At 37.4% G+C, this 25,852-nt stretch overlaps 1 protein-coding gene across 1 annotated transcript in view; it reads left to right on the forward strand.

Annotated features, from left to right (window-relative positions):
* Gs2 (glutamine synthetase 2) overlaps positions 1-25,852 on the forward strand; it is a 63,459-nt gene that overhangs the window by 26,258 nt on the left and 11,349 nt on the right. Inside the window, exons 3-5 of the mRNA XM_069814696.1 lie at positions 600-764; positions 16,282-16,556; positions 18,527-18,726. Coding sequence (XP_069670797.1) covers positions 600-764; positions 16,282-16,556; positions 18,527-18,726 — 640 coding nt within the window. The remainder of the gene's footprint in view (positions 1-599; positions 765-16,281; positions 16,557-18,526; positions 18,727-25,852) is intronic.

The following is a 25,852-nucleotide window of genomic DNA, read 5'->3' on the forward strand; positions in this document are numbered from 1 at the left end:
TGAATGTCACATTTCTGTTGAGGATTAGATAATGATCTAATTGGGTCTATAACTGCAAGATGTAGTGCTGTTTCTATAGAAAATAAAGGAAAGGATTACTGTATTCGTGGTGATAATTCTCCTTTTTACCATTTTTCATAAGAACAACATTAAATTTCGTAGTGATCCATTGAATTAGATAATGACATCAACCTTAACAAAACTGTGACATTCATCGTTTTCCCGCGAACTCAATTATTATTTAGCCTGTCGTAGAAGAAAGCCTGTGGTACAGATTTTCTTCTTCGAGAATATAAGTTCCGCCTGACATTTAAGTTGTACTATTATTACTGCAGTATCAACATCCTCTGAAATTAACTAATCTAGCTTCAGGAGTGTCTTAAGTTCCGCTGTACACAGAGGAAGAGCCCAGCGTGTCATCGCTGTGAGGGAGGGGGGGGCAGTTCGCACGCAGGTCGTGTCATTGTTTCCTCATCAGCTGTTTTCCCGTGATATTTAAAGAGCTGGCACGCGCGCCTGCCGATCACGTGACGCGGGGATGTGCGCGGGCGTCACCTTGGAGACCCGCCGACCTAATTATAATGATGTTATTTTTCCAGACTACCCGATCTGGAACTACGACGGCAGCTCCACGTACCAGGCGGAGGGCACGAATTCCGACACATTCCTGTGCCCCGTGGCGGAGTACAAGGACCCCTTCAGGCCGGGCGGCAACAACACCCTCGTCCTCTGCGATACGTACAAGCACAACAAGGAACCCACTGGTGAGTGAGCTGCAGTACGTCAAGTGTAGGGGCAGGGCATAGTTGCGCCCCACGGTCAGATAAAATGCAGCAGATAAAAAGGGTCCCTGTTTTGTGGGCATAGTTGCGCCCCGTTCCCATCAGGTAGAGAAAAGGGCATGGCATAGTTGCGCCCCACGGTCAGATAAAATGCAGCAGATAAAAAAGGGTCCCTGTTTTGTGGGCATAGTTGCGCCCCGTTCCCCTCAGATAGAGAAAAGGGCATGGCATAGTTGCGCCCCACGGTCAGATAAAATGCAGCAGATAAAAAAGGGTCCCTGTTTTGTGGGCATAGTTGCGCCCCGTTCCCATCAGGTAGAGAAAAGGGCATGTCATAGTTGCGCCCCGATGAAATAGGTAGAGAAAAAGACACTACGGGAACTCGAGCCTCGTAATCAACCAACCTTATTGATTTCTTATTCGATTTAATATTCATTATCGATACCGTTAAAATGAACACCATGAAGTTGGCAGTATTTTATTAACTGTTTTTCTATACTCTATTTTTTTTTCATGGAGTGCAGTTTCATAGAAAGGACTTTGCCGACAGACCTTCTACTGCCCCCTACTAATTGGTTGTCATAAATAAATGTCTTCCTTACTGTGACGGAAATCTTGTCTTCTCTTCTTAGTAACCAATCACAGTATATTCCCTGTTGTTGTTGTTGTTGTTATTCATTATTGTTAGTATTAATTATTAGTATTATTATTAATTGTATTTTCAATTAATGAGTTTATTATTGTCATTATTGAGTGTAATTAGTTACCACTGCCACCGGGTATATTCCCACTGCAGTGTGAATAAATAAATGCATACATACATACATACATACATACATACATACATACATACATACATACATACATACATACATACATACATACATACATACATACATACACAGCCCTCGTTCACAAGAATTGACAGGTGCCCGTCAAATCCACGTGGAGGCAGAGTTGCCGCATCTTTTCCGAATTCCAAGAATCCCGTCAGTTTCACTGCATAATTTCGAAGGTCATCAGGATTGTGACAACTGTGCAATGTTGGGACGAGGGGACAGGATGGAATTGTCAGAGTTGTTTGTGTAGGAAGTCATAAATCTGTAAATGGGTGTTCAAAGGAGCCATCGAACTGCACTCCTTGAAATAAAATAGAGTATACTGTTTATGCAGTGATTATCAATAGCCTACCGTTAAAATGAACACCATATAGTTGGCAGTACTTTATTAACTGTTTTTCTACTGTTTATGCAGTGTTTATCAATAACCTACCGTTAAAATGAACACCATGAAGTTGGCAGTACTTTATTAACTGACATATTCAAATGAGTGAGCCGTTGGAATAGGGGGGCTTAGCAGTCTTTGACATTTTATTAATGATTTTCACACCGTCTGTGGCGTATAATGAGGTTAATTTAAAAAGAATGTTAAGTTTAGTGAAAAGGGTAAAGAGTTAATAATTCACAATGGTTCTAAGTTTCGATTTTCGAAACCCTGTACCGTAGGGTTAAGATATCGGTGTACAAACAAAAAATGCAATTCATTTATTGTGTGCGATCGATAAAAAGTGTTATTTTACATAGTAAAATTGATCGTATGCTAAGCCTACCTGATTTCAATGCAGCTATCACTGTAATATTTGTAAGTAATTTATTTATTTTATGACAATCACTTTCGTGAGTACTATGCCCATCGGGGCGCAACTATGCCATGTCCCTGCTGATACCTGATTTCTTCGGGGCGCAATTATGCCATACCTAGGCCTCCCAATTGACCGCGGGGCGCAACTATGCCATACCGAAGTGTAGACATCGGTAGCATTTCTAGAGTCCCTCGATAATATGGGTAGTTTAATAATGTGAGACAATGAGCATACTCAGGGCCGGGTACTTATGGAGATCGCGAAAATCACGACATAATAGATATACAATAGAGTTTTACTAATCTTTACGAATTAAGTGATTCTGATTAATAATGTTTATTTTTATTTATTTATTTATTTATTTATTTATTTATTTATTTATTTATTTATTTAAATTTAAATACACAGAATAAAGAATATAATTACAAACAAGAGAAATAGAAATAAAATAATACAATCAATATAAAAAAGGAGATACAGTAGTATTAACAAAATTTGAGACCGAATGAGCAGCGCTCGTGTTCGGTCGCAGTTCAGATATAATATTAATAGGCCTATAAGAGAATATAAAATAAAATAAAATAGGAAATAAAATTAAAATTACAGTTACAGGAGTTATATAATACAATATTAATATAAGAGAAATATAGAAAAATAAATAAATAAAATAAAATAGGAACTAAAATTTAAATTTTAGCGGCAATGGAATTATATAATATAATATTAACACTAGAGAAGAAATAATATCGCACGTGAAAAATAGGACAAAGTGTGTGGATAAAACAATCGCGACAAATCGCGAAATAGAGTTCTAATAGCGAAATATGAACACATTCGCGAATTATTTACTATTGCGTCGTTTTATGGCGAATTTCACATTCTGAGTTTTTTCGGATTTTTTTTTCACTTGAATTTGTTATACATCCAAGTAGGCTACAATTGATGGTATTCCAGGTGTTCTGATTACATTAGTGAACTCAAAAGACTAAGAATTCAACATTTCGCTAATAATTTGAAAGTGTTAATTTGAGGGATGCAATTTTTTTTTTTTTTCGTTTTTAATGAATGTGTATTAAATACAGCTTCAATCCAACAAATATTGTCCAGAATCCAACGAACTTTTAATGTTAATTATTTGGAAAGTAATATTCATACTGAGTTAATACTCCAATTCCAAAATAATAACTGTATTTTCCAAAATTTCCATTAATCTCCGCCAAAAGTACAAATCGATCTCCAAAAATCTCCGCAGATATCAATATTAAAAAACACAAACGATAAAATTAATATCCATAAATACCTGCCCCTGAGCATACTCCTTCTGATTGATTGGATCTAACAAAACAGATAAATATAGGTAAGATTACACAAAAATTGGTACGTAAAATAAGTTAAATCCCACTAAGATTTTGGACTATATAGGATTCAAAATACGTTCTTTAAAAGGGGTGATTATAAGGGTGACTGAACTAAATAGGCACCGGATTTCTAGGTTTTTACCTATTTTTTTCTTACTTTTAAACTCATAATTTATTAATTAGTTTTCCGAATCATGATCAAAGTATATGCCTATGTCTTGTGATCAGAACATAGTACGAAATGGAAATATAAAAATTGGAAATTTAAACTCTGAAGACGTGGCCGAATTCAAATATTTTGGAGCAACAATAACAAATATAAATGACATTCTGGAGGAAATTAAACGTAGAATACATATTGGAAATGCCTGATATTATTCGTAGAGAAGCTTTTGTCATCTAGTCTGCTATCAAAAAAACTGGAAGTTACAATTTATAAAACAGTTATACTGTATTACCGATTGTTCTGTATGGCTGTGAAACTTGGACTCTCACTTTGAGGGAGGAACAGAGGTTAAGTGTATTCGAGAGTAAGGTGCTTAGGAAAATATTTGGGGCTAAGAGGGATGAAGTTACAGGAGAATGGATAAAGTTGCAAACACCGAACTGCACGCATTGTATTCTTCACCTGACATAATTAGGAACATTAAATCCAGACGTTTGAGATGGGCAGGGCATGCAGCACGTGAATCCAGAAATATATAGAGTGTTAGTTGGGAGACCTGAGGGGAAAAAGATCTTTGGAAAAGCCGAGACGTAGATAGGATGTGGGATATGATGCTAGGGACTGAATTAATCTTGCTCAGGATAAGGACCGATGGCGGGCTTATGTGAGGGCGGCAATGAACTTCCGGGTTCTCTAAAAGCTATTTGTAAGTGATGTATCACTGGTAGACATATTTGCCGCATTTGAGAAGGCCTAATCAATATAAATCCTAACTCTTTAGTTTAAAGGAAAGCGTCGTCGTCTTCGACACCGGCTGAGTATTAATTAAACGCGAACACTCCACGGGAATTCTAGAGGAACAAAGACTGAGGACCCTTGTACTGGAAATGAACAGAAATGCAAACAACACTCGTACAGAACTCCGTCATAAGATAGATATGAGGTGATTATGTCAGACTCGAGTTTGGAGAGAGATAAAGGTTAACCTTGTTACTGCAAACAATTCATCGTCTGTGTAAATTAGTTCAAACATCTGATACGATAGGGAACGAGCGCAAGCTTTCATCTGTTGCTATGCAGTGCGCACAGAATTGCTAATTCTATGTACACAATGAGAATTGATGAATTCTTTTACTTTAATGAAATTTTGCTCGAGTGGTAGCGTATCCTACTACAGCTGGGTTCGATTGGGGGTACAATAAGTGAAAATATAAAGTGCTTTTGTTATTCGTTTTGAAAAATCGGCTGTGTGGCGAGTTTTTGGCTCCAAAAATTGTTCCGCTCGAAATTGAAACAACGTCGTCAAAATATACATTTTAAAGAAATTAATAAAAAATATATTTATTTAATCTAATGGTCTAGACATCTGAAACATTTGCCGTTAGTCTTCTGGTTTCCCAATAAAGTTGTCCATCCGATTAATAAAAAAAAAAAAAAACAAGATTGTATGTATGTAGGTATGTATGTATTCACATTGCAAATGGGTATATACCCGGTGGCAGTGGTAACTAATTACACTCGATAATGACAATAATAAACACAATTAATAAAAATGCAATTAATAATAATACTAATGATAATTAATAATAATAATAATAATAATAATAATAATAATAATAATAATAATAATAATAACAGGGAGCATCCTAAATTAAATGAAGCAAGATCACTTAAAATAACACTTAAAGTAAATCTAATTTGTATCTTAAGGTATGTATTAACGTTTGAAATGGCGTTTTTTTACTAAAATTTTCTTTGTAATAATGTTAGCTGCAAAATCCTAGTACAGAGCGTTATACGCATAAACAGCAATAACTCAGTGAAAGAAATTTCAAAATTGAGTAATTTTTAGAAAATATATGGCATTTTGAAGAAATAGAATAATTTTTAATTAATTATTTTTTTTTAAGGAATCAAAAAGTGAAATTGACGTTTCTGATATATGGCTATGTTAGTCTACTTTCATATGTTGTCTGATAAATATCTTAAAAAGGTTGGTCAAAAAATGTAGATTTTCCTCCAAAACGTTAATACATACCTTAACCTTGAGTTCGAACTAAAACCCACGAGTATGATATGTTCACACCTGCACAAGTACCTTTCAGCACTACACTCATTTCGCTGACAACTCACTCACTGCATTGGAACTAAGAGGAAGATACAGTAGAACTTGGTTATAATGTCATCCAAAGAATATGAAAAACTTTGTTACATACAAACCAGTGTCGTTGTAACAGATTTATAGTACAGGTACTGTGTTACAAGCCGAGACATGTGGGGAATTATAGGTACAATTTTGAGCAGTGGATTAGGGCTATATCATAGTTTTTATTTTTTATTCGCAATGAAAGAAAGGGAGGAAATAGGAGTTGAAACAAAAGTTACACGATCACGGTTTCTTGCAAGGGAATTTGGAGCCTTGAGGAAGAATCTGTGAGAGCTCCAAGTCTGGTGGGCACTTGTGTTACTGCGTTTTTCACCGTTTCATCGTTTGTGGGAACGTCAGTTTCAATGCTAGTTCATTGGAGAGCTAAATTAATAGATACTCTTACTCTTTACTGAAGCTGCATTACAGGATAATCTTAGAACAGCATGAAAAAGGTGTTTTTATTTGACTGTATCTCACTTTTCAGATTCTTCAAAACATTCAAACGCCATAAAGCTGTTTTATTAGGTATATTTACGGATTTTACTTACTAAAGAGCAACATTAACACTTAGAAAAAATCTAGAACGCATGTAAAGGCACAAAGAAGGAATTCAACTCTTTCAGACACAGAATGTCATTTTATGTCGAACATTATGGCAGCTGCTATAAACTCTAAGCCACTGACACACACATCCTATGCAGATAAATTCTTCCAGAATATGTAATTTTCTTATTGACGTCATTCTAGCTATGATGATAGCTCTTGATACGACATTAAAGTTCGTAAGGTGACCTTCGCAGCAGATAAGGAATAATTTTCAAGCAGGAGTGCTGTAAATGTTGCTTTACACAAGATTCAAATGTTGTAAGTTCAAGAACTTAATACAAGGTGACAAAAGTTTTAGGTTATCACAAGTGATTAATAAGAAGATTGAGTGATCTAGAGAACATACAGAACCAATACGTTTTGCATGTCTTAAGAAAACCGAGAATACTCTTCAGATAATACCCATACACAGGCCTGTGTATGATTGGTAGATGAAGTTTAAGTTCCGTCAATTTCTCCGTTTTCGCGATTCTCATTCTCCACCTTCGCTTTCACGCTCCTCTTTCCGCCTTGCTTTCACGCTCCTCTTTCTCTCCGCCTTCGCCTTCACGCTCCTCCGCCTTCGCTTTCACGCTCCTTTTTCTCTCCGCCTTCGCCTTCACGCTCCTCTCTCCGCCTTCGCCTTCGCGCTCCTCTTTCTCTCCGCCTTCGCCTTCACGCTCCTCTTTCTCTCCGCCTTCGCCTTCACGCTCCTCTCTCAGTCTTCGCCTTCACGCTTTTTCTCTCCTCTTCGCCTTCACGCTCCTCTTTCTCTCCGTCTTCGCCTTCACGCTCCTCTTTCTCTCCTCTTTGCCTTCACGCTCCCCTCTCTCTCCGCCTTCGCCTTCATACTCGCTCTTTCTCTCCGTCTTCGCCTTCACGCTCCACTTTCTTCCGCCTTCGCCTTCACGTTCCTCTTCCTCTCCGTCTTCGCCTTCACGTTCCTCTTTCTCTCAGTCTTCGCCTTCACGTTCCTCTTTCTCTCCGTCTTCGCCTTCACGTTCCTCTTCCTCTCCGTCTTCGCCTTCACGTTCCTCTTTCTCCCCGTTTTCGCCTTCACGTTCCTCTTTCTCCCCGTCTTCGCCTTCACGCTCCACTTTCTCTCCGTCTTCGCCTTCACGTTCCTCTTTCTCTCCTCCTTCGCCTTCACGCTCCACTTTCTCTCCGTCTTCGCCTTCACGTTCCTCTTCCTCTCCGTCTTCGCCTTCACGTTCCTCTTCCTCTCCGTCTTCGCCTTCACGTTCCTCTTTCTCCCCGTTTTCGCCTTCACGTTCCTCTTTGTCCCCGTCTTCGCCTTCACGCTCCACTTTCTCTCCGTCTTCGCCTTCACGTTCCACTTTCTCTCCGTCTTCGCCTTCACGTTCCTCTTTCTCTCCGTCTTCGCCTTCACGTTCCTCTTTCTCTCCGTCTTCGCCTTCACGTTCCTCTTTCTCTCCGTCTTCGCCTTCACGTTCCTCTTTCTCTCCGTCTTCGCCTTCACGTTCCTCTTTCTCTCCGTCTTCGCCTTCACGCTCCTCTTTCTCTCCGTCTTCGCCTTCACGCTCCTCTTTCTCTCCGTCTTCGCCTTCACGCTCCTCTTTCTCTCCGTCTTCGCCTTCATGCTCCTCTTTCTCTCCTCTTCGCCTTCACGCTCCTCTTTCTCTCCGTCTTCGCCTTCACGCTCCACTTTCTCTCCGTCTTCGCCTTCACGTTCCTCTTTCTCTCCTCCTTCGCCTTCACGCTCCACTTTCTCTCCGTCTTCGCCTTCACGTTCCTCTTCCTCTCCGTCTTCGCCTTCACGTTCCTCTTCCTCTCCGTCTTCGCCTTCACGTTCCTCTTTCTCCCCGTTTTCGCCTTCACGTTCCTCTTTGTCCCCGTCTTCGCCTTCACGCTCCACTTTCTCTCCGTCTTCGCCTTCACGTTCCACTTTCTCTCCGTCTTCGCCTTCACGTTCCTCTTTCTCTCCGTCTTCGCCTTCACGTTCCTCTTTCTCTCCGTCTTCGCCTTCACGTTCCTCTTTCTCTCCGTCTTCGCCTTCACGTTCCTCTTTCTCTCCGTCTTCGCCTTCACGTTCCTCTTTCTCTCCGTCTTCGCCTTCACGCTCCTCTTTCTCTCCGTCTTCGCCTTCACGCTCCTCTTTCTCTCCGTCTTCGCCTTCACGCTCCTCTTTCTCTCCGTCTTCGCCTTCATGCTCCTCTTTCTCTCCTCTTCGCCTTCACGCTCCTCTTTCTCTCCGTCTTCGCCTTCACGCTCCTCTTTCTCTCCGTCTTCGCCTTCACGTTCCTCTTCCTCTCCGTCTTCGCCTTCACGTTCCTCTTTCTCCCCGTTTTCGCCTTCACGTTCCTCTTTGTCCCCGTCTTCGCCTTCACGCTCCACTTTCTCTCCGTCTTCGCCTTCACGTTCCTCTTTCTCTCCGTCTTCGCTTTCACGCTCCACTTTCTCTCCGTCTTCGCCTTCACGTTCCTCTTTCTCTCCGTCTTCGCCTTCACGTTCCTCTTTCTCTCCGTCTTCGCCTTCACGTTCCTCTTTCTCTCCGTCTTCGCCTTCACGCTCCTCTTTCTCTCCGTCTTCGCCTTCACGCTCCTCTTTCTCTCCGTCTTCGCCTTCACGCTCCTCTTTCTCTCCGTCTTCGCCTTCATGCTCCTCTTTCTCTCCTCTTCGCCTTCACGCTCCTCTTTCTCTCCGTCTTCGCCTTCACGCTCCTCTTTCTCTCCGTCTTCGCCTTCACGCTCCTCTTTCTCTCCGTCTTCGCCTTCACGCTCCTCTTTCTCTCCGTCTTCGCCTTCATGCTCCTCTTTCTCTCCTCTTCGCCTTCACGCTCCTCTTTCTCTCCGTCTTCGCCTTCACGCTCCTCTTTCTCTCCGTCTTCGCCTTCACGCTCCTCTTTCTCTCCTCTTCGCCTTCACGCTCCTCTTTCTCTCCGTCTTCGCCTTCGCCTACCTGCTGCGCTTTCTCTGTGTTTCCGCATTCGTGTTTTTTTCAGCAGTTAATTTCTGGTTGAACTGGATACTTAAGACGCGATAAGTTACTGTTGCTTATCAGTTGGCTGTCAAGTTTTGGACAACCCTCTGTCCCATTGTAGTCTATTGGAATACAGTCGTCTCGGACAGTTGACAAAATTGTACACTAACTTGCAGCCAGTCATCCAGTTACTTTCCTGTTTGCATAGATGTATAACACATGAAATGACATCAATCACTGCAAGAGGCACATTGTAGGTTTCAGCACCATATTTTAGCGAGCAATGTTGAACTTTCACATTGTAAACAACTTCTTGGCTTCTGATTTGGTGGCCTAAAATATATTTTCTTGGAATAAAATTTCAAAGTAAAAGGAATTTCAAGTTGTGTTCTTGGGAGACCAGTGCCGACTGTTCAAAATCATATAGAATCGGTGGTAGAATTGTAGGGTGGGAATAGGTCTAAATTTTATATTGTGAAGAATTCAGAAAGTTTTGTGATTAATAATGATATTGATAAAAATAATTAGACATTTTCATATAAATACACTTTATTAGTACCTCTATGCCGAAAAAAGTGGTTTTGGGCGTGTCTGTATACAGCGATGTCTTCTGAACTGTTAGTCAGATTTTTGTGCAAATTCATGGAGTCTCCTTTAGCAGCATGTGGGAATTTTAATATAAACTATATTTTAGCCAAACTTCAACGTGTACTCATTCAAAATAGAAAGCAAGCAATGACGATCCAGCTCAAATCTAAGGCAGCGCTCTTCTCTGATTTTCTTAATATGTATGCGTTTGTGTGTTTCTTAGGATAGATAAACAGCAAATGAAAAGATGAAGTTTGACTAAGTGAAAAGCAATTTCAGTCAGACAGGCTACCTGTTTGTAACGATCCCCACAGTAGGTTTTCACCTGACGACGAAGAGAGATTCACTCTTCGAAACGTTGTGCTACAATTTTGAAAATTAGCAATGAAAAAAGTTCAAACAACTCAACCATTAAATTTAAGAGAAATTAACAATACATGGAACCGTAAAATCTAAGAATAATAAGTTTTTGTCCTCTCCCGTTCCACAGGTAGGAAGCGTCCATCATTCTTCTAGAATTACCCTCTTTTCTCGTCACAAATACTTTAAAAGGCACGGAAAACCAGTTGAGTGAAAGCTAAAGGACACTCTTTGTAATATATAGTCTTATCTGTTAATTACAGTTACTTGTAAATATCACCTTTGTACTGGACAGCAATTTTCCCATCAATTATTATCGCTCTAACTGTTTTCTTTGGGTATATACAGCCCTCTTGGCTTGTTGCTAGGCTAATACCTTTCCACGTTTCTGTCAGCTTTGCAGAAATACCATAGTAATATTACTAGAGTCCCTCTCCGAGGCGACATGGTGCCTGTACTTGCTTTACGGAATGAGCGCAGGTTCAAATCCTCATGGGGAAGAAATTTTCATATGATGATTATTATACGGGTCGGATTTTGATGACCAGGTACCGAAACTTGTTGCCCGATGGGAGAGAGACAAGTGGTTTCAGGTTAACTGTGTTCTAGAGTCCCTCTGCTGTGTACAATAGAAGGCGGCGTGGGTCATGCCCCGTTGAACTACTGTGCCTTAGTTGTTCGCTATTTACTTGTTTTGTGTTGCAGTCGACGAGTAACTTTTTAATTGGTTATTTTACGATGCTTTATCAACTACGACGAGTAACTCCTGGGCTAGAGAACACAGAATTCCGTATTAACTTCGAAAAAATCGTGATAAATATATTATATTTCACGTTTTATCGCTAATTGTAAGATAACCGCAGTAATTTCGTATAAATTGGAAAGATATTTTTACGTAAAAGGAAACCTATATTACGCATCAGGCATCAAAATAATGATAAAAGAAAGGTTTCATACATCAGTTTATTCAACAGATACACAAGGAACTCAGATACATTTCAACACAGCAGGTGTAAATTCAAGGTAATTCAACATGAGAGCTCGTAATGCCTCAATCACGTCAACTTTAACATTGTTTCGAAACTATTTCTTTCAAAGTAACAGTAGTATGAATATCAAAAGGCGTGCGCGCGTCAAGGATGCTGTTCGATAGAAAACAGTGTGAAGTAACAATATTTATCAAAATTGAGCATAATGATAACTAAGCAGAAATGTCTTATTTAATTCCCCTTAAAATAAAATGTAACATTTTAAAATTCTCATGAAATTGAAATATTAATAAAATGGCCGTTATAGAAAATGAATCAAAATCCTCCACTTCAAAAAAGAATAATGCTGTCTTTATATTAATGTTTATGTGAGGGGTTTGGACTTTTTCCATTGCTGGTTGTCACAATCAAAAATTAAGACACAACGTTTCGAAGGGTGGTTCTCCCTTCGTCTTCAGGTGGAAGGAAGTAGGGAAGAGAAAAAACCTATTGTTGGGATCGTTACGTACAGCTATTCTGTATGACTGATCGTCGATTTCTGGCTTCGGTGGAGATTATAATTAAGAAAGAAACTTCTTTATATTCCTTATTAAAAAAATTCCCCGCATATTGGAATGTAGCCACTTGCCTCTCTACCTACTTTTGGGCGATTATGAGGAATAATCCTGTACTGAGGTTAGGACACCCATTAGGCAGGATTCTGTTAGCCCCGTTTTGATAGGATGACATGAGTATGGAAGTAGGCAGGATGGATGAAGATGAAGGTGATAATGACCGCGAAATGAACCCAGGATCTGGCGTCGAAAGTTACCCAGAATTTGCTCATAATGGATTAAGGGGAAAATTTCGGAAAAAACCTCAACCAGGCAACTTTTCCCAACCGGGATTCGATCCTGGGCCAGCTAGTTTCGCAGTCAGACACTCTGACCACTACTCCAAAACGGTGGATCGTTCTTAAATATTAAACGCGGAATCACTCTTGAAATATCGACAATTGTAAATAAAGTTAACCAAGAGACAGATGGTGACAATATGAACGAAGCTGAATGCGACACAAAAAGTAATATTTTGTGACAATGTACGGAATCACATCCGGAACAGCAGTTGAGAAGTTAAAAACAACGATCTCTGTTGGCAGTACTTGGCAGAAAATAAACATTTTTATTATAGGCTACGCTAATTTCGAAAGGATGCCAACATTATGTTTGAAATATGGGACAATCGAGGTCCCTTAGAGTAACTGTATGGGATGCAGGATAAGTAATTATGTAATAAGGAGCTTTCCCGTAAAATACGGGACGTCTGGCAACCCTGCCATAAACACAACTTCAAACGTGACGGCATTAACGGAATATATAGTACGAGCAGTTAGTTCGTGTGTTGTTATATTAGCCTATTACCCCTGGTAGAGGGGAAGAGAAGGCCTGATGGCCTTATCTCTACCAGGTTAAATAAATAAATAAATAAATAAATAAATAAATAAATAAATAAATAAATAAATAAATAAATAAGCTCTCCTTAAGTACAGCTATGAACACACTGAGATGCTAGACTAAGACTGGGCGCACATTTACCTAGCAAAACTGCTTTAAGCGAAAACGTTATTGCTTAAACATGTTTTTTCAATTATTAATATAAGACTGCCGGATACTTTTCTAGCACGATACAAAAACGCTGTGCAGCATGTTTAAGTAAGTTTAAACATGACTAAGCAAAATGCAAGAACGATGTATAACACGATTAACCCTTAGGAGTCGTGCGTCCATTATAGTGGCCAGCTAGTATAATAATAATAATAATAATAATAATAATAATAATAATAATAATAATAATAATAATAATAATAATAATTTATTTATTTATTTAATCTGGCAGAGCTAAGGCCAGTAGGCCTTCTCTTCAGCCCAGCCAGACTCTAATTCTAATTAAATACAATTGCTTACATAGTTATTAGCTTATTACATTAATATCTAGACCATAAAACAACATGAAAGTAAATAATGACAGTTGGATAAGTAATATTAGCGTGACAATAATAATAATAATAATAATAATAATAATAATAATAATAATTTATTTATTTATTTAATCTGGCAGAGCTAAGGCCAGTAGGCCTTCTCTTCCGCCCAGTCAGACTCTAATTCTAATTAAATACAATTGCTTACATAGTTATTACATTAATATCTAGACCATAAAACAACATGAAAGTAAATAATGAAAGTTGAATAAATAATGTTAGTATGACAATAATAATAATGATAATAATAATAATAATTATTATTATTATTATTATTATTATTATTATTATTATTCTTTATTAATCTGGCAGAGCTAAGGTCAGTAGGCTTCTCTTCCGCCCAGCCAGACTCTAATTCTAATTAAATACAATTGCTTACATAGTTATTACATTAATATCTAAACCATAAAACAACATGAAAGTAAATAATGAAAGTTGGATAAGTAATGTTAGTGTGACAACAACAACAATAATAATAATAATAATAATAATAATAATAATATGGCCATGACGTGATATAATATGTTATAAATTGTACGTTATATATAAAATAAGTTGATATTCTTTAATTTTATAACATTAAGGGCAATGCACTTAATTAAAACAAAATTTCTTTTTTGTATTTTTTTTAAAGGAGCAGAATCATTTCAGCTTCCATGGGTACCATTACACCGATTGTTTTACATGGGCCCTCCCCATCCTTTACCACAGGCTCAATTGACTGCAGTGGCCGGGACGCGAACCTGCGATCTTAGGCACGATATGCTGGCCGGACATATTTTGTGCGCCTTAAACCGCTAGGCTAACGAACCCAACACGAATTTACTCGATTATGCATGTATATGAAACGCTGGTTAAGAGTTAGGCATCTGCGTGCAATAGTGGCATAAGTCTTCCGGCTTCTAAGGATGAAGCAAGTTTAAGCATCATTAAGCAAAAAGCAAAAACGCTATACAGCACGATACAGCAAGTTTGAGCAGAGTTGAGACTGCTCGTAGCACAAACACTGACCATTGAAGGCAAAACTTTTCGTTGTTCGCATGCGCTTGGAATATGCAGAACAGGGGTCAGGTACAGCTGATAAAGATGCGAGACGTCACTCTAGTAGCAGCATGAGAAAGATTAAGCTATCAGTATATGCCAGGTAAAACAAATAGTCAATGCTCTGTGTCTATGACAGTAGAGACGATATAAATGTCATTATGAATACGAAGTCGAACTAAAACTTACCGTACCGGTAGTTTACTATTCTGGATGGGTGCCGAATGGACATCTAATCGTCCATGCATTAAAATCTTTGTATTATTTTTTTCAATCAGTACATAATTCGCGGAAACAAAAAATTCGTTTCTTAACTTTGAATTCGAGCAACTATGTGGCAACATAGCCTGAACTAACAGCGAAAATATGTCTCTTCCTGTTTGTCATATCAAACTAAGAACCCGTAGGCCAATAGAGCTTTCACTTCTATGACTATATAATCAGATGCAATAATAAATTATTGGTATCATTCACAACCAATTAAAACAAGCAACGCACATACAGACCAGTGACCTTTCAATCTTTTCCATTCCCTCTCCTAAGCTAGTAGTTCTTCCTGTTTGTTTCGATCTTATGTTGTACTTACTGTAAAATTTAAGAGCATCTAATGAAATAAGCTATGGATAAGCCAATCTAATAATAATAATAATAATAATAATAATAATAATAATAATAATAATAATAACACACGCATTAAAACAATATACTATTAAAATAAGACTAATGAAAAAATATTTTTGAGCAACGTACAGTTAATAATTAAGTGGTATGTTCTGTATAAACACATCAGAATATCACGTATATAATTATTATTCTTGTTGTTTACTCATATGTATGAAATGTCAAGCTTGTGTTAACTTTCTATAGTTACCCATGTATTGTGCACGCGTCTGTTTAGCGACCATGTTAAGGAACAACTGATTATTATTATTAAAACCAGTGTTGCCAACTCGATTCTTAAAAACTCACTAATTTACAGTACAGAAACCTCTAAATTGCTAAATTGTCAATGTAAAAATAAGATTATTTTACCGCTGTGAGTGTTAAAAAAATCGCTAAATCCCTATATGAGCAATACAAATTTCATAAATCTTACCCGCTAAACTAACACTTTAGATCTAGCGGGAAAATCGCTGAATTGGCAACACTGATTAAAACAGGCTTAAAACACAGTCTAGTGTATGCAGTCACGAAGCTCAATACGTAGTAAATATGCATCCATAGATAGTTGCTAACCACTAGGATCGCTACTATCGCCTTATCACAAGCAATGCGAAGTAATGTCGGCACAGTCTATGTTCCTAGCACCCTCCCCTCACAACTCGAGCTTCGTGAGCTTATGATGCGGATTCCTCATCTTCTTTATATGAATCAAATCGTTTACATTGTTGAGTTGATCGGATATGACATATTAAGCTTGTCCATAGCAACCTAAGTCGAATGATGTCGGTGTAATTTCAGTTCCAAAAAAATACTTTCATTTTTTCTGTTAGTTTGGGTTGAATATATATAGATGTAACACATCAAAATAAATAGTTTTTACGAGTGTGATTATTTTTGTTAAAGGTAGGCAAATTTTATTTTTGTACAAAAACTTGGAGAAAAAATAGGAAACGTAAACTGAAGGAGAGCTTTCTTTGACGGTTTTGATTTCTCTTTCACAGCCACGAACCACAGACACACATGCCTGGAAGCAGTAGAAAGAGCTGCAGACACAAAGCCGTGGTTTGGAATCGAACAAGAATACACCCTCTTGGACTCCGATCTTCGTCCATTCGGCTGGCCTGCGAATGGCTTCCCGGGACCCCAAGGGCCATACTACTGCGGAGTTGGTGCCGACAAAGTATACGCCAGAGAAATCGTTGAAGCTCACTATAGGGCCTGTCTGTATGCAGGCATCGATATCGCAGGCACTAATGCAGAAGTAATGCCAGCTCAGGTAAGAAATCGTGTATAATTTTCTATTGAGACAGACGTGTTGCGGTTAAATGGTGCAATACAGTACCGCGAGACTTACAAGCAGGGCAGCCGTTTGGCCGATTTCACCAGAAATTCTCAGATTCTGCGCAAAAACTTCAACTGAGCATTAGTTTCCTCTTTTCTTGTACACTGACGTTCAAAAGTATCCGACCTACGATTTTATGATCGTGTAAGCGAACTTTCCAACCACGGAATAAGTCAGAACCAAAGATATAAAAAAATTGACAAACTTTGAAACAGTTCCGCTAGTTCTCAATAGGTGGCACCATTATTGGGACAGTTAAAATATCAGAGAAAAAGATTATATAGATTAATTATAACAATTGACAATATCAGCAGTTTCCAGCTAAACGCAGTGTTGTTTTACAATCAGTTGAGTGGGATGAAAAATTGAATTCCATAATGCGAGAATACTTATCTACAATTGGCAACAGTGATTATTTTATCTTCACCATCTATTCATAGAAGCAATAACTAAAGAATCCACATTTACACCAACAAATTATCGATCACTAACGATTAGTCGGATCAGATATCTTTGAAATCAGTGTACATGTAACGTACATATAATATGTTATGTATTAGGGGCCTAATCGAAATTTGTGAACAAATACAGTCTAATCTATATATCTCGAAGTGCTTTCGGAAATTGATAATGTGTTGACTTGTCAAACGTTCTAGATTTAGAAAATATGAAAAAATTTGCGATGCCATAAATTATTATTGATGACAAGTATTATAGTTTAACGTTAGATTCTTTCTTTGCTTTTCGGGACGACGATTTTAGCAATTCATAACAAAGTTTGAGAAAAATAATGCCATTATATCCCCATAGTGTTACTCCCCTTGCTATACCATTACAGTACAGATACCTGCATGTAGTGATTGCAGGGGTACGATTAATACTAATGGGTTGATTTCTGGAGGATATTTTCAAGGGAAGGAAAATACACAGTGTCCCGCTTAGAGGGATCGAGAAATAAATGCTCACCATTTAAAATCAGATGAAGATATTGTTTTGCTTTACTTCTGACAAGATGCAGAAACTGTCCAAGTTTATGCACCAATGGTTTTAAAAACAGTTGCATGTTCATGCGCATGCGCACTAACGTTTATCGTGTAAACGAGCCTGACGCCATTTAGTAGAACATTCCGTCATTGGACCATTCTCCTTCATTGAGACGACAATCGAAAGGGAATGTGTATCTGGACTTGTGCAGAACTTCTGTTGTTGATCAACTCCCTCAGGATCTGTTTTTCAGCAACATGTGGCTCCACCCCATTACTATGGAACAGTGCATTGCTTCTTGAATGCAAACTTTCACAATAGGTTGATCAGAAAAGGAGAACCCTTGCCTGGCCACCTAGGTCACCCGACTTGACGCCCAGTGACTTTTTTTTTCTGGGGCTTTATGACGAATGTTGTGTACCAACGTGGTACAGTTGACACTTTGGAAAAACTAAGACAGTGCATTATAAATGCAGCTGTGCTAATCGCCCCACAAATGTTATGTAACACTTGGCAGAAGGTTGAGTACCTTTTGGATGTCTTCAGGGTAGCTCGAGGCGCACACATCGAGTTGCACTGACCATTCTCCGAAACTCGGAGAGTTTTTACATCAAGTTATACAAAAGTTATGTTATAAAACCATTATTTATACTTTAAATTAGCACTTATTTCTCGATCCCTCCAAGCGGGACACGGTATACTAGTGTGCAATGATTAAAGTAATGGTATTTCATCACATGCATTCAGTTAGTCGACCTGGTTGGTGAGTTGATATAGCGCTGGCCTTCTATGCCCAAGGTTGCGGGTTCGATCCCGGGCCAGTAGTACTGGAGTTCGAAAGGTATAAATTTATAAATTTGGTACTGACTTGAACAAAATCTCAAGTGGCAAGGAGTAATACATTGTTTGTAATATTTCAGTGGGAGTTTCAAGTGGGACCCGGCGAAGGCATCAAGTGTGCGGATGACCTCTGGGTAGCGCGGTATATCCTGCATCGCATAGCGGAAGAGTATGGAGTTATCGTAACCTTTGACCCCAAACCCATGCCCGGCAACTGGAATGGTTCGGGAGCACACTGCAATTTTTCAACGTTAGCCATGAGAGAAGAAAACGGAATCATGTGAGTAACCTTGTTTACTTGTGTTGACAATACAATATCTTACAATAATTTAAGGCTCATTTACAATGAAAATTAAACATAACGTAAGCGTTAACTTAAGAATGTAAACGTTACGGTAAAATCAAGAAGTCATAACATCATTCACGATGGGGACATAAACATAACCGCAAAAATACTTGGTAACCATGGAAACATAACAACGACGCCATTTCCTCATATTCTGTCATATACTTCAGCGCTCCACGATTGTGTTCTGTTTGCAAATCACGTAAGCATAAGCATGAAAGCTTGGAGTTTGCAAACTTTCATGTTAACGTCTTACGGTAATGTTTATGTCAATGTTTATGTGAATCATTGTGAATGATCCCATGTGGTAGTCTGGCCGCAAACTTCTGTGTTTATGTTACGGTTATGTTTAATTTTCATTGTGAATGGGCCTTTATACTCGAGGGCAGGTATTTATGGAGATTAATTTTATCATTTTTTATATTAGTGTCTGCGGAGATTGTTGAAGATTGATTTGTACTCTTGGCGGAGATTAATGGACATTTTGTAAAATATAATTATTTTGGAATTGGAGTATTAACTCAGTATGAATATTCATCATCATCATCCTATAGCTCTACGGCCCTTTGAGTTAGCCTCGGCTTCCTTTGTGATAGATGCCCATATGTCTCGATCCAAAGCTTTGTTTCTCCACCTTCTTACTCCCAGCTGTCTCAAATCATTTTCCACATCACTCCATCTACATAGCCTCTTCTCTCTTTCTGCTGCCTCCCACCTTTCCTTCTAAAATCTTCTTCACCACTCTATCCGGGCTCATTCTTTGTACATGTCCCATCCATCTCAATCTTCTTGATCTTATTGTTGCCATAATGTCTGGTGTATTATATTTGTTCATAATTTCAGCGTTAGTTCGAATTCTCCATATCCCATTTTCATATATTGGACCGTAAATTCTTCGAAGTATTTTCCTTTCCCAAGTCTAGTTGCTTTTTTGGCTTGTCTGTTAAAGTCCATTACTCTGATCCATATGTTACAATAGGTTTTATAATTGTTTTATATAATCTTTTAACATCTGTAACAAATATCTTTTCCTAAAGAGACTTTCCAAATACTTAACATTAAAAGTTCGTTGGATTCTAGTAAAGGTGGGGTATACCCAATAGACAATATTTGTTGGATTGAGACTGTATTTAACACACATTCATTAAAAACGAAAAAAAAAAAAAAAAAAAAAAAAAAAAAACTTGCAGTCCTCAAATTAACACTTTCAGATTATTAGTGAAATGTTGAATTCTCCGTCTTTTGAGCTCACTAATATAATCAGAACACCTGGAATACCATGTAATGTAGCCTACTTGGATATATAACAAATTCAAGTGAAAAAAAAATCCGAAAAAAAAAACTCAATATGAAATTCGCTATAAAACGTAATAATTCGCGAATGTCTTCAAATTTCGCTATTGGAACTCTATTTCGCGATTGTTTTATCCGTATATTACTAATCAGAATCATTTAATTCGTAAAGATTAGTAAAAATCTATTGTGTATCTATTATATCGTGATTTTCGCAATCTCCATAAATACCCGGCCCTGCTTATACTAATTATAGGAGCTCTCAAACTGTTATTGAAGTGAAAGCTGTGACTCGCTATTCCCTAAATTTACACCAATTCTGTGGCTCCAAGGCAACATGTGACGCCATTTTTTTTGCAGTTTTTCAGAAGTGAGAATTTAAAGTTTGAACGACTGTGTAACATCACAATTATCATGTTGCACAACAATGGGTTAAGAGAAAATAATAGAAATATGAATGTAGTCTTTTTGCCAGAATAAAGATGCTATCAGGATGCACAACATAATGCAGAATCTCACGAATTTTGTTAACGTTAGATGTCTGTGAATCAATTCAGCTGGGATGCATGCACATCTAGAACAATAATTACTCAATTACGGTAACTAATTTGGAGCCTTACGTTACTTGTAATCTGTCAAGGTGATTTTCCCTGTTGTTCACCAAATTATTCTACACACTCACACGACGCAAAGAATTAAAATATTAGCCTACAAATCGCTGTAGAATTATGAGTTGTGAGATGTCTTTTATAAGTGCATATGTTCGGAATATTAGTGTAACCGAACAATTTCATAATGTGACACAAGTTTTTCTAAGATTCGATACAACATTTTGGCACGGAATATACTGGGGAAAAATGGGAGACAATTTGGTTTTAGTTAGGTTTCAACATACTTAGCCAAAAGGTCAAACACTTTTTTTATAGCCTTGATGTCATGCAAGAATAGAAAGTCGTTAATTTTTTTAAATACATTACACATGATAGATAATGTTGGAATCCGTTCAATGACATTGAACAGATATTAGGTCATTAACTTGCTTGTCAACTTACTCATTATGGCCCAAGGTCACAGTATGCTGAGATAGCTGCAGAATAGAGCTTACAACTGATTTTCATTCCATCGGTCGGAGAACATCCGTCAAGGTAGGGCATCCACCCGAATGTTCGAATTCCAACCGGTTGCCCCTGATGTTTTACAGGCTAGACAAAACACTGACGTTTTCTGAGCACACAAACGGAGTAACAATTGAAGGAAACTTACCCTGTGTAATTTAAAAAATGTAGGCCATATGTTTAATATAGTCCTAGAATAATTGATTGCATATTTTATTGCATATATGTTCATAACATATGTAGATGAACAAATGGAAAACGGGTAACAACAAAGGAAATTGTAATGCTTAATATGACATCTGGTGTATAAAGAAATGCAAGAATAGAATAAATTACAATTACTTATTAAATAGAAGAAAAATAAGTACATGCTGTATATTCTATTGTAACGTTTACACTTTAAACTCAAAATGCAGATCTCTAAAACAGTAGTTGTTAATACCTTTTAATTACTTTAAGCAGGTGCATTATGTCATTAATAAATAATTTCTAAGAAGATATTATGTTTTTCTCTTGACGATGCCACTGTAAATACGTGAGTGAGTCAATGAATCCATCAGTGGCGTAGCATGAAATTCTGAGCAGGGGAAGCTAACTCAAGTTGTCTTTCATGCAATATGAGAAAACGTATTACAAAAATACAGTCTTAAAATAAATAGTAGTCAATTTCAAGTCAGCAGTCGAAGATTGGTTGGAACATCGTAAGTAACACCAATAAGGCATGACCTCAAATGAGACGTAATAAAATACGATTTCACGGTTTACATATATCTCTTAACAAATAGACACGTATACGTATAACATTAGCTCACTCCCTGTCATACTTAGAGAAATCACAATATTAGTATCATTATGTAAGTATGCGGCTGTCTTTTGGTTGTGTCCTTCATTGACAGCAAGGGAGTCGGTCATTTGTTTTTTAAATCACACTTTTGTTCGTAAGTCAGTCTTAATAATACAATTGTCCTAAAAAAAAAATTCAAGTAAATTAGTGTCAGGAACTGTTATTTCACTCATTATTTACTATATCAGCCACAATGCACACTAACACTTCAACTGAACACAACTGACGAAAAGGGATAACTCGGAAACTACTTATTTTAAATGTTAAAGCTAGCTTCTTGAGAGCCTTGCGACTAGGGTAGTTTAGTTAGAAAGGGATGGAAAATCTGCGGGGTGGATTACACAGAAGAAACCAGTCTGCTTGGAAGCTGGTGTGTGCAGGCTTCTTGTTTACTGCTGCATCACAAATCATCCTGAGCTGCCGCATCACAATATTTAACGCGTAAATATAAATTCTATTAAAATTAATAAATAATTTTCTCCATAAACTGCAGGTTTATTATGAAATTATTATTAACTGGGGAAGCTGAGCTTTTTAGCTTACATTGACGCTACGCCACTTGAATCCATGGATGGATGGGTCAATGGATGATTGATTGACTGTATGAGAGAAGAAGAATTATCAATTAAATAGTAGGCCTACACGATGATAATAGCATGGCTCAATGTGGTCTGTCTTTGCCGTCCACCCACAATGAGTGAGAAACAACTCGAATATTCGTTAAACCGAACACTGACGCACTCCACGAGACGGAAGAGCTTTGCATACTGACTACAGTGCCCGTTCAATAACAATATATAATTTCTATTTTAGTGATATTTTAGCTTTTATTTGGTATCTGGTAATGCAAATCCTGAACACTGATACCATACTACTATCGTAAAAATCTCTCATTAATAGGTAATTTAGTCATTTTCAAATTTCATACATTACATATTCATTATGAGGTCTCGCCCACCTCATTGAATATTACACGACTACTATGAAGTAGCCAATGTGTATTATTACTATTTAATACGAGAAAAATTCGTACCGGCACCGGGAATTACGAGAGGGGTTCGGCCGGCGCCGTGTATCGTGTCCCGGCATAGCTCAGTTGGAAAGAGCGCTCAGCGCGCAGAGCTGAGAGGTCCTGGGTTCGATTCCCGGTGCCGGTACGAATTTTTCTCGTATTAAATAGTAATAATTCAAATTTCATGTCCTTTTTTTTAAGAGCATTGTGCCATTTTTATTCCAGTTGTGCGGAATGAATTAGTTATTTTCTCGAGTCTGTGCTCCACTTTAAACTCTTGCTTAATTTTTCTGCCTATTTTTGTGAGAAGAATGTTTTAACAGAGTAGGTTACATAATTCCAACTGTCCTTCAAAATTTCAGTGCAGTTTTACGCAGCAGTTTCAAAAATGGTTTAATACAAAACTAGTTGCATGCGAAGCTCTAAACATCTAAACTCAATTTTAAAATTACATAAGTTAATTGAATCAATTTATAAAACTGAATTAATTTATAAAATATGAAGCTATCCTAGTGAACAATCATTAGTACTGAAATTGCGCTATTCGTTTTTTTTTTTTTTGTGCTCCTCCATATAGTGCTGGAAGAATATAATTTTCAATCAATTTATGATGTATAAAAGTAGCCTATTTCAGTCGGTTCAGATTTTGTGCACTTCTTGATACAGTGCCAAAAGAATTTATTAGGTACCGGTATTTAAAAGTTCGATCGAAAGTGTTAAATATGCAAATAGACCTATTCATAATCAGAAATGTCATGAGAGATATTAAATATTACCACACTCTAATATATACAGTCACGAAGCTCAATACGTAGTAAATATGCATACATAGATAGTTGCTAACCACTAGGATCGCTAATATCGCCTCATTACAGACAATGCGAAATAGTACCGGCACAGTCAATTGTTCCTAGCACCCTCAAAACTCAAGCTTCGTGACTGTATATACTAGACTGTGGTATTACGTTCTTGTGGACCTTATTCTGGAATTAATAAATATTAAACTTCAGGTCATTTTCGTAAATTACATGTAAAGTTTTTTTTAAACTATTTTTAAAGTCCACTCACAGATTAATTCCTGCCAATGTTAATGCTATCAAAACCAGGCTCATGATAATATTTAAAGATCTAAATACACAATAATACAAACAACTCCTACGCAGTATTCATGGATTTGAGATAGTCTATTTGAATCTGCAGTTAGGTTTAGCCTACTGTAGGCCTAGAGGACAGCAATTTAAAATTTCCAATTTTACCTACAAGCACATTTCTCTATCCTGATGTGATACATGCAAACTTACGTAATTTATATACTTCCCTGCAATCAAAGCAAGATACCTAGACCTGACACGTCAGTGTTATGTTATATTTGAAAGTTAATAGCCTACATCTTGCTATCCCTGACCTAGTAAAGAATGTATGCTCTAAAGTTGTTAACCTCAAATAAACAGGGTCATTTGCACTGTCTTTTAATTTTTATCACCGGTTTATATTTGCAGATACAGTATTATCTTAAAATGTATTATGTTATTGTCCATGAAGCTATAACACTATCGGAATAACGTACGTTACTACTATGAAATCTAGAAGTTAGCAAGATAAGGAAGCTCGTAAATGTTTGTGTTGTAAATAGAGAACACATTGATAATAATATGCAAAATATTTATAGTGCCAACTGTAACATTTCATAGTGTGTTTGTTATTCTAATAGCATATCTTCAATTACCTGTTTTCAATAGCATTGCTCAGGAATAATTGATTCATTACTGATTTTTAGTATATGAGGCACTCATCGCACAAAAGGCCCAACCCACAAAATCTGCATACATTGAGCTTATTGCTTTAAAGAGCTCCTCATATTGTTCTCTTCAAAGTGTAAATCGGCCTAATCACCATTCCCAGTTTTTTCCATGAGATTTTAGCATAAATTTCATTTGTGTATCGCATTTCGCGCACTGTTACAATGAATTAAAGTGAAAATAGAAGTCGTGGGTTGGGCAATTTTGTGCGCTAAGCGTCTCATATTATTAAATGGAGGGGCATATCTCATTGAATGTATACCGTAAATTAAAATTGTTTTGTCAAATTAAAAATCTGTGCGTGTGTGTCTTTTAAATGTTCTATTATGTATAGAGTCTATTTCGAATAGTTTTTATAGTTGCTGCTCATATCTTATTGGTTGAAACGAGGGAAATAAATTAGGAACAGATTTCCACATCAGTTTAATTCTTTCAAGGAACCATTAATGACGTTTATGCTCGACCATGCCGAAATGTAGTAATTATACACCTGGTAGCAGTACTTTAATGCATGTCATGAAAGTACACCTATTCATTAAAGTTCAGGTTTTCGATTATTCTCGGATATGCAATCGAGAGATAACGAGGGAAACGTCACGGAGGCTGGAAATCCAATACTGTCGCAGAAGGTTATGTTCTGTTACTATAATAATTAGAGTTAATTGTAAATAATATTCAAATAAATTCAATTTGTCATCTCGCTTTTCAATTCTAAATCAATTTCCAGGTTATACATTCTCTGCATTACATGAAGGTCAATGACATTATTGTTCCTCGGAAAAAAATCTTTCGCGTCTGCGCACATCTCACAATTCAAGAGCTATGAATAAGGTCACTTCCGATCTTCTGTCAAATACAAATAAAATGTATACTTCTGAATAATTTAAAGTTAGAAATATGGTCGAGCATAAAAAGTCTTATGAAACTTGCCTATAATGGTAATTAAGACGCTCGTATGAAATTTATGAAACGAGCGCAAGCGAGTTTCATAAACAGA

Source organism: Periplaneta americana, chromosome 2 (assembly GCF_040183065.1).
Source record: "Periplaneta americana isolate PAMFEO1 chromosome 2, P.americana_PAMFEO1_priV1, whole genome shotgun sequence".
NCBI classification, from domain to species: domain Eukaryota; kingdom Metazoa; phylum Arthropoda; class Insecta; order Blattodea; family Blattidae; genus Periplaneta; species Periplaneta americana.